We start from the raw sequence: 17,892 nt of genomic DNA, 5'->3' as shown, positions 1-17,892 counted from the left end.
TTTCATTGATAACCTTCAAAAGGATGAAGACCCTGCCACTGATGTTGATGAAGAAGTTGATTCGGAGGGAAATGCTTCGGATGCCTAGGATGCTACATGAAGCTGCTGCTAATTGCTGTTTTTGTCTCATGAATTCTGTTCATTTTGCTACCTTAGGACTTATGTTTCTTATTTTTGGATGACTGTAATACCTTAACAACTGCTGCAAATTACTTTTAAACTTCTTAGATATTTTGCACTGTGTTCTAATACCTTCTTGCAGGTTTTAAGGTTATGTTTTTATTGATCTTGTTTATTATCCACCCTTGATGACAAAAGGGGGAGTAATAGCCTCTCTGATCTCTGAATTACTAAATGTGCTGAATGGTGATTTTTTTTAATCTTAATTGTGAATCAATAGATGGAATGCTGAATGTCAAATTGACTAAAGTTGATTTTGGTCACTGTTTTTTTGTTTTTTGTTTGACTGCTGCAGATTTTAATAATCTTGATTTGTAAATGTTTGCAAATGTTGAGAACTGTTGTGATTATCTTGGCATGAGGATGAAAACTTTGCTTTATGATACGTTGTTGCTTTGACCCTGATAAGTTAATGCTCTGTTTTGGCTAAAACTTAAAAATATTAATGTTTGTTGCATCTTTGGTTAGTACATAGTATTTGTTTGGTTCCAAATAAGCATATGTAAACAGGAAAGAAGAGAAGAGCATAAATCTAGGGGGAGCTAATCTTGAAAAGCAAAGGGGGAGCAACATAAAAGCAAAGAACAAAAATCAAAGGGAGTTCCTAAACCTTACTAAAATTCATTTCCTTTTGATTATTGCTTAAATATGTTTGTCATCAAGGGGGAGATTGTTGAGTTAAGAAATTAACTAAATTAATTAGTGATGACAAACATTATTTAATTGGGTAAAATAAATAATTAAATATTGATTGTTTATAATTGTATGTTGCTAATTATTTATTATATGTTGCAGGCCAAAACTCAACATTGCAACAGCCCAATATAAAAGCTAGCAGCCCAAACTAAATGAAATCAATAAACAAGGCTGGCGGGCTATAAAGCAAATGGAAGCCCAAAGAAAATCAAAGCAAGATATCTAATGGGCTGAACTTGAATGTATACTCAAGCCCGATTTGATATTCAGCAAGCAAATTTTCCTTCACTTGCTTTCACCAACTCAACGTACACTTTTGCCTGCTGTGGTCAGAACTCAGAAAAAGTGAGAAGAGAGAGCTTCTTCCCTAAGCTACTCACAAAAGAAGAAAGAAAGAGAAGATTATACAAGAAGGGTTTAGGTCAAATAAGAAAAATCAAACCATATCAAGCTTAAGCACAGGTTAAAGGTAAACCAATTCTTATTACATGAAAGCTGCCTTATTCTCTTCTTCCCAACTCTCTACAAGTCCGAAAATGGCATACAAGGGAAATTTGATTTCTACCCTAATCTGCTGTGTATCTACGGTCACAAGTGATACTTGGGGACCAAGTAACTTCTCAATGGCTGAGATCTGGTTTACCATTGAAAGATCCTTTTGTGTTTGCTGTCTTGAGGCTTTCGGTCAATCAAGGGAAGTCAGAAGCAAAGTTTTTACTCTGAGGATTAATAAGAAAAAGTGATGTCGTGGGTTGGTGAAGCACAATACTCAAGAAGTTGACCTAGGAAGAGCAACCAAGCAACATGCAAGAAGATAAAAGAGGTTTGCTGTTCATTCAGAAGCCAAGGAGAGATAACCCAGAGTATTGAGATTTGTTCTATGAAGAAGTTCTCTGAAGAAGTTCCTTTACTTGGACAGTGCTCTCTTTCAAAGAAGCATTCCGCCAAAAATGAAGAACTAAATCAGAGACATGCAAACTGGTTTATCACATAGCAAAGAGGCTGTTGATGAAGTCAATCTCCTTCATGTTTTACAGATTGTAATGTACTTTTCAATGTTTATCTTTCTGTAATTTCTTGTGAGAAAAGGCATATTGAGAGAGCTCAAGTAAAAGCCATGAGCGGAAAAAGGCTGAGAGATACACTTGAGAGAAAAGCCTAGAATTATTTTTAGATTTCTTTAGGTATGTCTATGTCTTGTATCTTGTACCTGTGAGGTATCTCTTCCTTAGTTGGGTTAGCACTAAGAGTGAAGAGTTAGGTATTAGCATAGCCAATGTCAAGTTAAGTTAGAACTTGAGTGTGAAAGGATTGGGTCAATCCTGTGGAATTGGTGTATGTAATACTTTTAACTGTAGTGGAAATTCTTCCATTGTTGTGGAGGAGACTGGACCTAGGTTGCATAGCACATGGCAATCGAACCAGGATACATACTGGTGTTAGCTTTTCTCTTCTCTGCTATGTTCTGTTTTCTGATATTCATGAGACAAAAATAAATTGTCTCATAAATTTCCGCTGCTGAGTTCAAACAGAATCAGAATTCAAAGTTTGCTTTAAAGGGTCACTTCAGTAACTTAAAAGAAAGGCATAGATTCAATTCCCCTTCTCTAAGCCTACTACAACCTTCATACTCTTCTTCATTCTTCTTCTTTTTATTTTTTTGTTTTATCTTCTCATGATTCTTCTTGTTTTACTTTGTTAATAAGAATAAAAATAAAAAAATAAAAAAAATACATATGATGTTGCAAAATCAATAGGAAGAGGAGGAAGAAAAGAAAAAAATACAACAACAACAATAAAAAAACGATAATGAAAAAAAAAAAAGTAAAGAAGAAGAATGAATATTAACATCAGTGGGATAGTTAAAACGTATATTCATACTCTCACTAATAAAACTGATTTTTTTTAGATTTAGACTAAATTAGTTAAAAATTTGAATGTGTAGTAGCAAGATTTTTCAAAAAATTATCTTTTAAAAAACTAATCATTATATTTAAAAAGTAAAAATTTTACTAAATTGGCCCTTAATTATATGTTGCAAGAAGATCATTATTATGTCCAAAGTGTCTCCTTTAATTTTGCCTCTCCCTACCTCGGCTTCAAATGTTATGTGTTGATGTATTCACTTTCCAGGCAATTGATGGTCCTGTTATTGGAAAAGTTGTGACTTCTGGTAACAATAAGTTCGTGAAAGGTGATTTGGTTCTTGGAGTATTCACTTGGGCTGAGTACTGTTTTATGAAAGAAAGAACCATAATGAGAAAATTAGAGCCCTCCGAATTTCCACTCAGTTATCATCTTGGGGTTCTAGGTAAGCTTTTTATTAATTACATGGCTCATGGTTATTGCATGGATACTTCGCTATTATAGAGATGGCCAAGCACTTTGTGCTATATTTACCTATACAAAATTACACAATTGGCTACACATTTTAATTAATTATTAATTAATTATTTAATTAATTAAAGCAAAGTAAATCATGCCCTGTGAAAAAAAAATTGGAAGAGTAATATCATGTTTTTCTCCCCTAAAATATGTGTCATCATCGTATTGGTCCTTGAGAGTATATTGGAATCATTATATGGAAAATCTAACTTCATATTCACCCAACACTTTAAACTGAATGTCCCGTAAACATACATTTATAAATATATGAAGATGGATCAATCCCATATATAAAGAATGATATTAGTAAAGTGAAAAAGTGCAAAGTCTAATTATTTTTAAATTAAGATATAGTGAAATTTACACGTGATGAAAGTTATAATTTTATGAGAAATTTTAAGTTTTAAAGTGTTTTAAGATCAACTTTCTTATTATGATAAATTAATTGTCTTTCATATTATTATATGCTTGTTATTATTTTTAATTTAAATTTTAAAAATATTAGTCAAATAAAATTTTAAATTTTAAATCACATTTAAATCTTAAAATTCTAAACTCTAAAATAAAAACTAATATCAGGCAAAATAAATAACACATAATAAGAGTATTTATTTACTCTTAGAACATACACAAGTTTTAAAATTCAATTGTAATTAATTCTATAACTTTTTATTTTATCAGTACTGATAAATTTTCAAGATTAATTTATAGCATGTGTAATGATACTGTAGGTTCCACTATTTCACTTTATTTTTTTTAAGAGACATTTATACTTTTCAAAAGCATAAATATTTTGTTTTATTTTTGGTAAATTAAAAAGTTTATGTATGTATTTGTGTTTGTAATTTTTTAAAGTTAAGGTACTTTTAAAAGTATTTAATATTGTGTTTATTTATAGTGACAGGACATGAGACAATAACACAAAAATACAAAATTGTATTTGATAGATAAAACATAAATAGAAACATTATATTTAAAGATACTAAATTATTATATTTTGTGTTCATTCTAACAAAAATGATACATAGATACTAATAAAGTACACAACTTATTTTTTATTTTTCTTTTATTATTCTTGTTAATTTTTTATAATTATATTTTTTATTATTATAAAATGAGAATAAAATAAATTTTCATAATTTATTCTATCTTATCACCAAACAGAATACAAGAATACTAAATTCTGTGTCTTTGTCATTTATGTCTTGTTCTCAGTGTTTTGTCTTGTCCTATTCTCAAAAACAAACACAGCCTAAGAATTTTTTTTAAAAGTTAGCTTGTGTAACACCCTAACTACCAAAGCTCACACTTCCGGCTGCGCGACTCTGATAGCTCGGACATTACGATGACTTTTATACTATTTAATACTAAAATATGAGCCTGTTTGAAACTTTAAACCGCAATACCGCTCCCAAAAATTCTTTCGTTCGATAACGTACATCCATAAATACCATACAACTTACAAAAACTCATAAAGAGTACATCCATATATATACATACATATATATAAGTAATATTACAAACATAATCCAATACAATTCATATCCCTCTTACAGATTATATCAAGATAAAGGCGAGGGTACAATAAACCATAACTAAAACAATATAGAGCATCACAACAACAATTAAATAAGCTCTTCGTAACTTCTGCACCCATATCCTGAAAGGGAAAAAATGTAGGGGGGTGAGAACATCATCCTCGAAAGGGTTCTCAGTAGAGGGTTTTTGGGAATTACTGTAATAGGATACGTGAAAATAACCGCACCAGTGATTTATAACCGTCTTATGCCTCTTTTCAAAAATAACGGTTTACAATAAAGGTAAAGTCGGAAATCTTTTCTAAAAGAGGAACCGTTCAATTCTCAAAAACTCAAAAAGCCTTTCAAAAAGGTTTAACCATGTTGAACCAAATTAGCATTTCATACTTTTCCAAACCAGAAACACAAAAACCGAAATCAACCATCGGTCCACCTCATTCCAACCACGGCCCTAGGCACAAACAATCCAACCAGCAACCAATCACCACAGTCCAACAGAGTCCCAGTAGCAAACACAAATAGAAAGATGCAAGCACAAACAAACAGTTATTGCAAGTAGGACAATTAGCAATTAGTCACATAGGCAAACCAAGTATAATATGCACACCCAAACAATGTCACATAAATGCATATGATGCATGCCTGTCCCTAGTGGCTGATGATATCATCTGTCGGTTATATAGCTAACCCGACACGTCCTGGTAGCTAACCATGGACAGAAACACCCCTCGTGGAGCAAGTAGGTTTGAGCTACAACCCCATTGCTACTACCCGCTCAACCCAGAGCCAGTGGAACAACCACTACTGCGGCTACTACCCAGGCGGGTGTTTAAAAGCTCAACCTGGAACGAGTGGAATCACCACTACTATCGCTACTACCCAGGTGTCACAATCTCTGACCTGGAGCAAGTGGGACGAACCACAACCCTTGCTACTACCTAGGTATCTCAAGCATATATTCATTCAATCCCAACCATGGATCAACATCCATCTTAGCCATCCGGCTTAAATTCATAATTCATAGTCAGCCATACGGCCCATAACTCATTCGGCAATCAGCCATAAATCAATATCATACACAGCCATTCCGGCTCCAGTTCAATCCAGAACCAGCCAATATTCATAATCATACACAGCCATTCCGGCCCATAACAAAACAGCACTTCCTCCATCCAACATCATCAAATTCATAAAACCGGCATTTAAGCCATAAATCACTTTTTCTCAAATCGCTTCACTTTGAAATCAAGTTTCAACTCTTTTCAGCCTTGGCTTTAGAAATCTCGTTTCTCAAATCATCTCAGGCTCATAAGCCAAATTTACTCAAAGTGAGTTCCCTTTTTAAAACAAAGCAACTCTCGGCATTCTCTTTTCAAAACTTCCAAAACCATGGCAAGTTAAGGATTTATTTCAAAGTATTCAAAATCACCCATACAACAATGGGATTTCATAACAAAAGTTTCTCGGCAGAGTCCCAAGTCTTTAGGGGAGAATAACATAACTCATTTCGCCAAATTCATTTAAAATCATTAAAACATTGGCTTTCTGATTTGAGTAAGCAAATAGGATCTAAGCCAAACTGAGTCATGTAATCATTTACTTCTTTCAAAGCCGTTTCCTTTACTTAGGCAAAACCAACTTCAACCCCCATGATAAATTCTAGAACGTTTCAACTGTTCAAAATTGTTTTAGTCTTGCAAGAATTCAGAATTCAAAGAGCACTTAAAACCTTTCTCAAAATATTTCAAAATGAAACTTGTCAATAGACATTCAGGTTCTTTCAAAGCCATTGAAACTTCTTTAATTGAAACCCCAAGTCAAATTCAAAGGCATAAACCCTTTTCACATCCAAACAGCTTTAAAACACAAGTTTCATCTAAATAATCTTCCCCTGAAAGAGATACAATGCCTTTCTTAAGAAGCAAGACTAAATCATAATTTCCTCTTTATTAATTCATTTCGAAAGCATGAATCATCCTTTTCTCGATAATTCAAATAAAATAGTACAAGTCTTTAACTCATCATTTTCCAGACAACATTTCAATAAAGACTCGGATTTTATGGAAATTTCGGCAGCACCTCCCCTAAAACTTGGACTTTTGCCACTCGGTTCTGGTCCCAACTAAACCGTTTCTCATTCCTTTTCAACAGCTCAAAACCAGAAATCAATTCAAAAGCAAGCTAAATCCAACAGTCGCCTCAATGGCATACCTCAAGGAAACCATTTCAAAAATCAACTCAATATCAACCGATTTAACTCATTTATAAAGCTTTAAAGAATCGGTTCAGCAATAAATCATTTATCAAAACCAGAGCAATTAAAGCAACCCAGGCTGAATTTCAAGAGTATTCTATCTTTCACATCATCAAAATAATTGACTCAATTCAAACCAATCCTCAACGGATTAAACTCATTTCAAATATTTAAAGAATCAACTTCAAACATTACATTTCATAAGCCACACAACAATTCAGCCAAGTCAACATCCATAATCATTCGAGTCAATCAAATAATACATAAGGCAGATACAATCACTAATTACACCATATCTCACATCAGTATCCATATGTAATAATTCCAATAATAAACTGTAGTTTTCGGAAAGCGCCCCTACCTCAAAATGCAATTCCATAACTCAAACGCGTCACCGAGTCCTTTCCGCCTCGACCCGAAATCAACAATCAAAATCCCGGCTACCAAAATCTCAGCTCCAAACCATTTTCTCAGCAACCACAACGACTCTAATCACAATATATAATAACCGAGATTAACTCTCATAACAACAAATGCTACAACTCCTCAACGTATAATAGAGCAGTAACTAGAGGGCTTTCAGATCGAAACGCTTACCGAACCGAAGGAGGAACGGCTGAACCGAAATAGTGGCGGCTTCCGAATCGGTTCGGCGGCGACCACCTCAAGCGGCAGCAGCGACGACTTCCGATCACGATAACCGTGACTGCACAACAACGTCATGACCATAAGTCCCAGGAACAGGAAGGAATGAGAACCAACTGCAAAGACCCTTACCGGCGGTGGTTTCAGCGGCTATACAGTGGACCACAACCACTGCGGCAGCGAGGTCTCTCCGGGGGCCAGAACTCCAGTGACGCTGCAGCAGTGACGTTTTCCGGCGGCAGAGGCTTTCCAGCGCACCCCATGAGCAACGACAAGGTTCCTAACAGCAGCTGGGCTTCACGGCGGCGGAGTAAGCTCGACTGGCAACGGCGCGGCTGGAGGTCACAGCGCGTGCGGCGGCGACACGGAAGGACTCCGACGCGGTGGTTGGACCTCAGCTCGGCCCTCAGATCCATTCTCTCCTTCACGCGTCTCTGCTCCGGCGGTGGGGTGAACGCCGACGACACGGGTTCCACGGCGAAGAGCGACCGCGGCCACACAAGCCCCACGGAGACGGCGGCGAGTTGGACGCGGTTCTGGGCAGCGCAGCAGCTTCTTTCAATCTCTCTCCCTCAGTCCAGATCGGAACAGCTCCATAGTGGCAAGGATGGCAGGACGCGACGGTGAAGCTGACCGTAGCAAGACGCGACGGCGACTGCGACGGCAGTGAGCCCAGCACGCCGGCGCAATCCTCTTTCTCTTCCCCTCCGCGGCCCTCCGTTCTTTCTTTTGTTTTTTGTTTCTTTGTTCATGGAGGAAGGGGAAAACCGTGGGTGAAAGGGGGGACAAGGCATGGTTTCGGCTGCTGGGATGAAGGCTTTAGGGTTTCATTATTTTGAAAGTTAGGGTTAGGGGCAAATTGGTAATTTCAAATGAAATTGGGGATAATGTAGTAATTGAAACTCAATTTAAATCCAACACTATTTGTATATAGAAAAATACTATTTACTCATCAATTCTACAAATTATTTTCAATAAAATGCCCAAATCTAAAAATTAGAAATAATATACTTAATTTCTTCATTTTCCAAAATAGCAGTTGTAAGACCCAGAACTTTTGAAAAGTCTTATTATGATCAAGTCTCAAATCATATAGTTATTTATAGCCTTAATTTCGGAAATCATTTTATTAAAGATAATTAAGGCAAGTGTGATTTATTGAATTTGAGACAAGTTATGATTTATTATCCAATTTTATAATTATTGGATTATTTTCTATATTTGAATTATAAAGTTGATAGTTATGAAATAATAAGAAATTTTGTATGATTTGGATTAGATAAGTAATATTTTAAATATTAATACTGCTATTTTGAAAAATAGAAAAAAATTAATTATATTATTTCTAAATTTTGGATTTGGACATTTTATTAAAAGTAATTAGTAAAAATGGATGATCAAATAGTATTTTCTATATACAATTAGTGTTGGATTTAATTTGGGTTTCAATTACTATATTATTCCCAATTTTATGTGAAATTACTATATTATCCCTACTTTTATTTGAAATTACCTAAACTACCCCTAGCTTGACAAAAAACCCTAGTTTTCCAAATGAGGAAAACCCTTATTCCCAAGCCTAGCAGCCGCCACCCTTTCTTCTTCCCTTCAGCAGACCTGCAACACAACAACTTCAGAAGAGAAAAGAACAGAAGCAAAAAATGGAGAGAAGTGAGAATGTGTCGGCCAGGGGGAGGGAACTCACCACGAGCCGCCGATCGTGCTCCAGTTCAGCCCGCCACCGCCGCACCATCTGCGCCGTCACCAGGGAGAGCGGAACCGAGGAGAGGGTTGGTCCGCGAGTGATGGTTGTCGCAAGCTTGGAGCCGCCGCGCCATCGTCACCACTGCGTCCACGCTGGTTGTCGCCGCTGTGATGCACTCGAGGGGAGAAAAGTCGCGCTGGAAGGCTGGCCGTCAGGGGCACTGTTGCTGCGAACCAGCCGCCGCCGTGCATCCTCGTTGCCGCCACTGACCAGCCAAGTCGCCTCGCCATGGTCACCGTCGTGGGTCTTGCTGCTGGTGTGGATGGGACGCTGCCTTGTGACATCGCGGCGTGCCTGGGCGCTGTAGCTGCGAGCGCGCCATCACCGGAGTTGGGTGGTTGCTGTCATGGGAACCGTGAAAGAAGGAAGGAGAGGCCGTGCCGTTGTTCTGGCCGCCGGAGCTTCTATGGCCGTCAGAAGCCGCCGCTGCCCAACCAACTGCAACCAGGATTGTCTCTTGTCGTGTATGGCTGCCGAAGAAGTTGTTGAGGCCGCCGGAACCACCACCGGAGCTTCTGGCTGCCCTTGCCGTCGCCGGAAAAGTCTATCGGTAAGGGTCTTAAGTTGGTTTCCCTTTCCGTTGAGTTTCTGGAAACCTCACTGTCACTGCATATGGTTCAGGTCATCGCTGCCGCTTGAGGTGGCTGCCGGGCTGCCGCCAAACCGGTTCGGAGACCGCCGCTGCTTCGGTTCAGCCGTTCCTTCTTCGGTTCGGTAAGCGTTTAGATTTGAAAGCCTTTTAGTTACCGTTCTGTTATCATACACTGAGGTTTGTGGCGTTGATTTCTATAGGATTAAGTTTCGGTTGTTGTATGTTGCGATTCGAGTTGTTGAGACTGTTGCGAAAGTGGCTTGGAGCTGAGATTTTGGTTGCCGTCAGTTCGGGTTGAGGCGGAAAGGACTTGATGAGGCGTTTGGGTTATGGAATTGCGTTTTAAGGTAGGGGCGCTTTCCAAAAACTATATTTTTATATGTTGGAATTATTACATATGGATACCGATGTGAGAAAATGTGTATTTGGTGATTGTATCGGCCTTATGTATTATTTGATTGACTCGAATGTCTATGGATGTTGGTTTGGCTGAGTTGTGCGGCTTTGTGAGATGTAATGTTTTGAAGCTGATTCTTTAAATATTTGAAATCTGAGTTTAATCCGTTGAGGATTGATTTGAATTGAGTTGATTATTTTGATGATGTGAAAGATAGAATACTCTTGAAATTCAGCCTGTGTTGCTTTAATTGATTTGGTTTTGATAAATGATTTATTGCTGAACCAATTCTTTAAAGCTTTGGAAATGAGTTAAATCGGTTGATATTGAGTTGATTTTGAAATGGTTTTCTTGAGATATGCCACTGAGGCGACTGTTGGATTTAGCTGCCTTGAATTGATTTCTGGTTTTGAGCTGTTGAAAAGGAATGAGAAACGGTTTAGTTGGGACCCGAACCGGGTGGCAAAAGTCCAAGTTTTAGGGGAGGCGCTGCCGAAATTTCTACAAAATCCTACTCTTATTTGTAAAGTTATTTAAAAAGGGTTGGATTTGAGAAATTGTAGTAATTGATTTATTAAGAGAATATTTATGTTTTCAAGCTTAATTTATTTAATGAACTTTATGCGTTGAGTTCGGCTTATTTAGAAACGAACTATTTGTACAGTTTGAATCACTGAAGGAAAGAATGATGCTCTAATATTGATTTTAATATAAAAAGGAGCTTTTAGTGATTTTAAAGGAATTTAGACTTTTGATTGAGTAATCAAGTTTGAGGCATTTTGGAAGAGTTAGAAAAATGGGTTCCAAAAAGAAACCTGAAAGTGGTTTGATTCAAATGAACCGGTTCCGTTTCAAATGAGTTGATTTTTGGACCGGGTTGGAACTTGTGATTTTGTATGATCGGTTTCATAATAAATTCAGTTTTATTTACTTGAACCGGGAATCTATGATTTTAAAAGTTTCAATGAATTTTAAGGAATTTATATAAGTTGACCTTCCCTAAAGACTTGGGACTCTGGCAAGAAACTTTTGTTATAAAATTCCATTGTTGGATGGGTGATTTTGAATGTTCCCAAAAAGAATCTTTAACTTTCCATGGTTTTGGAAGTTTTGGAAAGAGAATGCCGAGAGTGGCTTTGTTTTAAAAAGGGAACTCACTTTGAGTAAATTTGGCTTATGAGCCTGAGATGATTTGAGAAATGAGATCTTTAAAGCCAAGGCTAAAAAGAGTTGAAATTTGATTTCAAAGTGAAATGGCTTGAGAAAAGTGATTTATGGCTTAAATGCCGGTTTTATGAATTTGATGATGTTGAATGGTGGAAGTGTTGTTTTGTTGTGAGCCGGAATGGCCGTGTATGCTATTGAACTATGGCTGATTGCCGAATGAGTTGTGAGCCGTATGGCTGATTATGAATTATAAACTTAAGCCGAAGGGCTGTATTTATTGATAAATTGGCTGGTTCTGGATTGAACCGTGAGCCGGATGGTGATCCATGGTTGAGTATAAATGCATGTATGCAATCGAATGAATTGTGAATTTAAGCCGGATGGCTGAGATGAATGTTGTATGCGAGTATGCTTGTGTTTTCTCTCTGGTTGTAAGGGTGACAGGGCACGCAGATACCCTCTAATGGCGACAGGGCGCAGATACCCTCTAATGGCGACAGGGCGCAGATACCCTCTAATGATAATAAAGCGCAACAGAGAGACTGTGTCCGGGTTAGCTACCGGACACGTCGGGTTGGCTTGGTAACCGACAGATGATATCATCAGCCACTAGGGACAGGCATGCATCATATGCAATTGTGTGACATTGGTTGGGTGTGCATATTATACTTGGTTTGCCTATGTGATTAATTGCTAACTGTTCTACTTGTAATAACTGTTTGTTTGTGCTTGAACTTCCTATCTGTGTTTGCATCTGGGACTCTGTTGGATTGTGGTGATTGGTTGTTGGTTGGATTGTTTGGACCTAGGGCCGTGGTTGGAAAGAGATGAACTGATGGTTGATTTCGGTTTTGTGTTTCTGGTTTGGAATAAAATTATGAAAGGCTATTTTGGTTCCGCATAGATAAACCGTTTTGAAAGGCTTTTGAGTTTTTGAGAATTGAACGGTTCTTCTTTCCGAAAAGATTTCCGACTTTACTTCTATTGTAAACCGTTGTTTTTGAAAAGAGGCATAAGACGGTTATGAATCACTGGTGTGGTTATCTTCACGTATCCTATTACAGTAATTCCCAAAAACCCTCTACTGAGAACCCTTTCAAGGATGATGTTCTCACCCCCCCTACATTTTTCCCCTTTCAGGATATGGGCGCAGAAGTTACGAAGAGTTTATTTTATTGTTGTTGAGATGCTCTGTATTGTTTTAGTTATGGTTTATTGTACCCTCGCCTTTATCTTGAGATATTCTGTAAGAGGGATAGGAGTTGTATTGTCTAATGCTTGTAATATTATTTATATTTATATATATGTGTATATATATGGATGTACTCTTTATGAGCTTTCGTAAGTTGTATGGTATTTATGGATGTTTGTTATCGAACGAAAGTATTTTTGGGAGCGGTATTACGGTTTAAAGTTTTAAACAGGCTCATATTTTAGTATTAAATAGTGTAAGTGTCGTTGTAATGTCCGAGCTATCAGAGTCGCGCAGCCGGAAGTGTGAACTTTTGTAGTTAGGGTGTTACAGCAGTAATAATATTTAAAATATTACTTATCTAATCCAAATCATATAAAATCCTTATTATTTCATAACTATCAACTTTATAATATAATTATAGAAAATAATCCAATAATTATCATATTAGATAATAGTCATAACTTATCTCAAGTTCAATAAATCAAAACTTGCCTTAATTATCTTTAATAAAATGATCTCTGAAATTAAGGCTATAAATAACTGTAAGATTTGAGACTTGATCATAACAAGACTTTTCAAAGATTCTGGGTCTTACAGCTTGTGTTTATCACAAAACTAAAATGTCTAATATAACCTCGTATATTAATTAATATTCAAATTTAATTCTTATATTACTATTTATTATAATAGTTTTAAATTTTAAAAATTAGTTTACGAAATACACTTGTTATTCCTTATACTTATTAAAAGATATTTTTAATTTAATTTACTAAACACATATCCTATAATTTTTAAAAAGCTAACTTTTATAAGTTATTTTTAAAAAATAAAAGTTTTATCAAACTAAGCCTCTTGGTTTTATAAAACCTTTTGAAGAGACGCTTGTAATTTTCAAAAACATTGGTAAATCAAAAAGCATACTTGTGTTTACCGCTTTTAAAAGTTAGGGATATTTTCGAAAGCATTTAAATTAGTTGAAAGATGCTATCAAACTACAAACTTGCACATTATGATAAATTTACGGAAGTTTTTTTTCACGAGGCACTCCATGGATTTGACCATGCCGCATAGAAAGTGTTTTACTTTAGACTGTGTTTGGTTTATGTATGAATTGAGACAGAAAAACAAAAAACATAAATACTGAAAATATAAATATAATATGACACAAAATTTTTATTTTGTTTAGTAACTATATACTGAATAGAACAATAAATTATAAATGTTAATATTATTTCTGTCAAAAAAAATATCACTAAAAAAAAGAAGATAATTAACAAAATAAAAATAAAAAAAAACAAAATTAAAAAAATTTGTGTATTATAAATTATATGTCAATATCTCAAACAAAAAAAACATAAAAATATATATTTTATATATTTTTGTGTGCTACTGGATCCATCCAAAATTTATATTTAATAAACCAAATAACAAATATATACTACTGTGTTCATTAAGGGATAAATATGTCCAACAAAACAAATACTGCAAAAAGTCTTCTATTGGTACGAGGGTAAGTGGCACCAATTTGCACAATTATTAAGCACGATTTGCTAGAGGAAGGCTACTCGTGTTTTCAATGTTTTCAAATGTGATGATTAGTGTGAACCCAAGATTACACTATACTGAAAAATGATTTTCTATGGCTCTTATAAGATTATGTCATAAACTGAGTTACACTCTAAAATAATTTTTAAAATTAGTATTGTACATTAAAATTATTTCTAAAATTCTAATTGTATTAATTACGTCTTTGAGATTGATAAAAAGTACCATATTAGTACATTCAAAATATTAAAAATTTTAAATTTAAAAAAAATGAAAAAAAATTAGTGAAAAGACTAATTTAGTGTAAGACATTCAATTTCAGGGACTAAAATGAGTCACTTAATAAAAAGTGAGAGACTAATTTGATACATCTACAATAATGACATAGCAAATGACACGTGGACGAATACTGTTGTGACATGTGGCACAAAACGGACACATAGCCAAATAGCATTGTGACACGTGGCACAACCGTCCACATCAGCATGCCACGTGTCACCGGTCAACACATCATCATTCCATTACACGTGGCTAAATCGTAGAGTGACACGTGTCACTAACAGTCCACGTCATCAAGCCATGTCATCATGTCTTTAATGGAAAATAGGTCTGGGACTAATATAGTACACTTTTGTCAATCTCAGGGACATAATTGGTACAATTAGAATCTCAGGGACGATTTTAGTATATGACGCTAATCTTAGGGACCATTTTGGGGTTTGACTCGTCATAAACTATATTGTAACTTTTAGAATGAGTTTGGATGAAAGACTGAGACGGAGAGACAGAGACTAAAAGATAACGATTAAATTAAATTTTTGTATTGTTTTTTGTATAAAAATATAAAATATATTAGATTGAGTTATGTCTAAGTATCATATTTAATTTAAAATAAATATAAAAATTAAAGATTAAATTTAAAATTTAAAAGATTACGTGAGAATATATTCAAAAAAAATGTTAAAATTTCAGTCTCTAATTTTAGAAATTTTAGTCTCTTTTATTTCTATTTTTTAGAAAAAATATAAAAACCAAAATTTTGTATCTTAAAACTAAAATTTTAATTTTATTTTCTAACCACCAAATATAATAGTAAATGCTAGTTCTTTAATTTCAATTTTAGTCTCTTGAAAACAAATTCTGTAAACCTTTTGAACCAAACCTGTAACTTCTCACATAATCCTATATACATCCAAATTGGTCATGAGATAATGCCGTCAAGTGGGTTCTTTGGACAAAAATTACTTGGTTAGTGACCATGGATGATCTAATTGTTAGTCAAAATAATTATTTCGAAAGAATAGGCTGATTCGAAACAATGATGAAGGGTCAAGAAAGAAGCAAAAGTCGAAATGATGCACGTACATGTATTTATTAAAAGTTATTTGACACGGATTCGACCTAGACATCTTGGTATATTGAACAAGTAGTCGATTGAAGAATCAAACATGTGTTCGAATAAAGAATCGGACGATTGCATTAAGTAGAGAAGTTAAAGGCTTTCTTTGAGTGAGGAATTTATGGGTAACATCTATGAGCAAAAGAGCAGGAACAGTTACCTAAGAATTCGCATACAAGACAGCATTGTGTTATTAATGATCGGTTACAGACATAGGTTATAAATATTAGTAAGTTTTAAAAAATAGGGGTTGAAACTTTTCTTCAGAAATACACTCAAGTACATTCACATCCCCAGCAAATTTCTAAGTCTGCATTCGAGTTCGATTTCTGTAGGGTTCCTTCCATTGCCTTTAAATTTCTATTTACAATTTCTGTAAACTTTCTTTTTCTTGTCAAATTTATCTTCAAAGCATCCTTTAATTTTATTGTCAGATTTACATTCAAAGTTTCTTTTACTTATTCACTCAATTTATGTTTCAGTATCTTTTAAGTTTCTTGCCCAAAGTCCTAGGATCAAATTGAAGGCATTTTAGTCGCTTTCTTTATAATTCAGTACAAGTCATTTCGATTTCAGTCAGTTTACTTTTCAAATCTTTTCTTTTACACTTCTTTTATTTTTTTTTTGCACTTTTCGAACTTATTTCCTATTTTAATACTCGTCTAATTCGAGAACCTTTGATGCACTTATAGAACTGGTACCTGCAAAAGAGGAGTAGGTTTCGCTCCCAGACCATTAGAATCGAACCACCATTGATTTGCTAAAAATTGACAAAAAAAATTGGCACACCTAGTGGGACAGTTTTAAATTGAAGTGTGTCAAATAATTTTTTGGTGTCATTTGGTGTATGAAATTGAGAAGTGAAAAGATTATTCACATGGCTGATGAATTGTCAAATGTGAATGGTGGTTCATCCACCAATGACAGCATACCAATAACTGTGCAATCTACGGACGTGACATCACGTTCGGAAGGTTTGGTTGGAAGTGAAAGTACGGTGGTTACTAGCGTACAAACTGAAAATGTTGGACATAATATTCATCCACGTGGTAACTTACCACCAGTCCAGCCTCCATTAACCACTGGATAGCCCCCTTATGGCCTTTGTCCTGGTTATACTCCACCTGTGAGTAGTTTTGTTCCTCATGTTCTTTTCAGGAGTATAAATGGAGTAAATAATTCTCAAAACCCACAACAAACATTTCGAGTTCTCTCGTGATTATAATGTTGGCTCTACATCGAATGCTTCTAATTCCATGGCGGTATTTCGACAACATGTAGAGGAAAGTCATCATGATTTAGTCAACCTATTGACTCAACAAATGACCAAAATTCTAAATCCCATGATGGCTGATCACGAATTGAAATTCGAACGCCTTGCCAGACAAGTCGAACGAATTGCTCGAATCCTTGATTATGATGAAGGTGAAAGGCATGATGCCAGGGGGAATAATGAAGGATTCTAAAATATATTTCAAAATGAAAACAATGTTTTAAATAGAGAAAATCCTCAGATAATTCCCCGTGGTCAAAATGCAGATGATGTTCTCGCCCATTACGTGCTAATCATGGTGGTGAACGTTATCAAGTCACAAGGATTGTGGAGGAAGTGCTCAATCGAGTTGGTTTGAATGTTGGTTTTATGAACCGACCTCATTTTGTGTCTGCTTTCCCTCAAGTTGTACAAATGGATGAAGTGCCAAGAGGGGTGAAAAATCCAAAGATAATCACAAAATTTGCAGGGGAAGTTGGAGAGTCAATCACTGAACATGTCGCTCGATATTTGGTCGAGATTGGGAATTTAGCCAACGATGAGAATTTGAAAATGAAGTTTTTTCCTTCTTCGTTAACGAAGAATGAATTTACTTAGTTTTCGAATCTCAGACCAAATTCGATAACGACATGAAATCAGTTGGAAACTGCTTTTCATACTCAATTTTACCGAGGGGAGTTGAATGTAGCAGTTACTGATCTAGTTGCTTTGAAACGGGAAGATGGTGAAACCATCGATTATTATATGATACGTTTCAAAAATGCTAGAAGTAGATGTTACGTGTCATTACCCGAAAGTGAAGTGGTGAACATAGCAGTTATGGGGTTAAGATTTTATATGCGTCGAAAGCTACTTAATGTG

At 35.5% G+C, this 17,892-nt stretch overlaps 1 protein-coding gene and 1 pseudogene across 1 annotated transcript in view; both read left to right on the top strand.

Moving 5' to 3' along the window:
* The window catches only part of LOC107615294 (2-alkenal reductase (NADP(+)-dependent)-like), an 89,975-nt gene that overhangs the window by 2,678 nt on the left and 69,405 nt on the right, over window positions 1–17,892 (top strand). The window contains exons 2-4 of the mRNA XM_021111828.2: window positions 23–117; window positions 263–270; window positions 3,010–3,187. Coding sequence (XP_020967487.1) covers window positions 23–117; window positions 263–270; window positions 3,010–3,187 — 281 coding nt within the window. The remainder of the gene's footprint in view (window positions 1–22; window positions 118–262; window positions 271–3,009; window positions 3,188–17,892) is intronic.
* Window positions 9,360–10,102, top strand: LOC148544169 (uncharacterized; annotated as a pseudogene).

This window comes from Arachis ipaensis, chromosome B9, assembly GCF_059453495.1.
Source record: "Arachis ipaensis isolate K30076 ecotype BB chromosome B9, ASM5945349v1, whole genome shotgun sequence".
Taxonomy (NCBI): Eukaryota; Viridiplantae; Streptophyta; class Magnoliopsida; order Fabales; family Fabaceae; genus Arachis; species Arachis ipaensis.
Note: the sequence above shows the minus strand (reverse complement) of the source record. Positions and strands in the feature narration are given on the sequence as shown.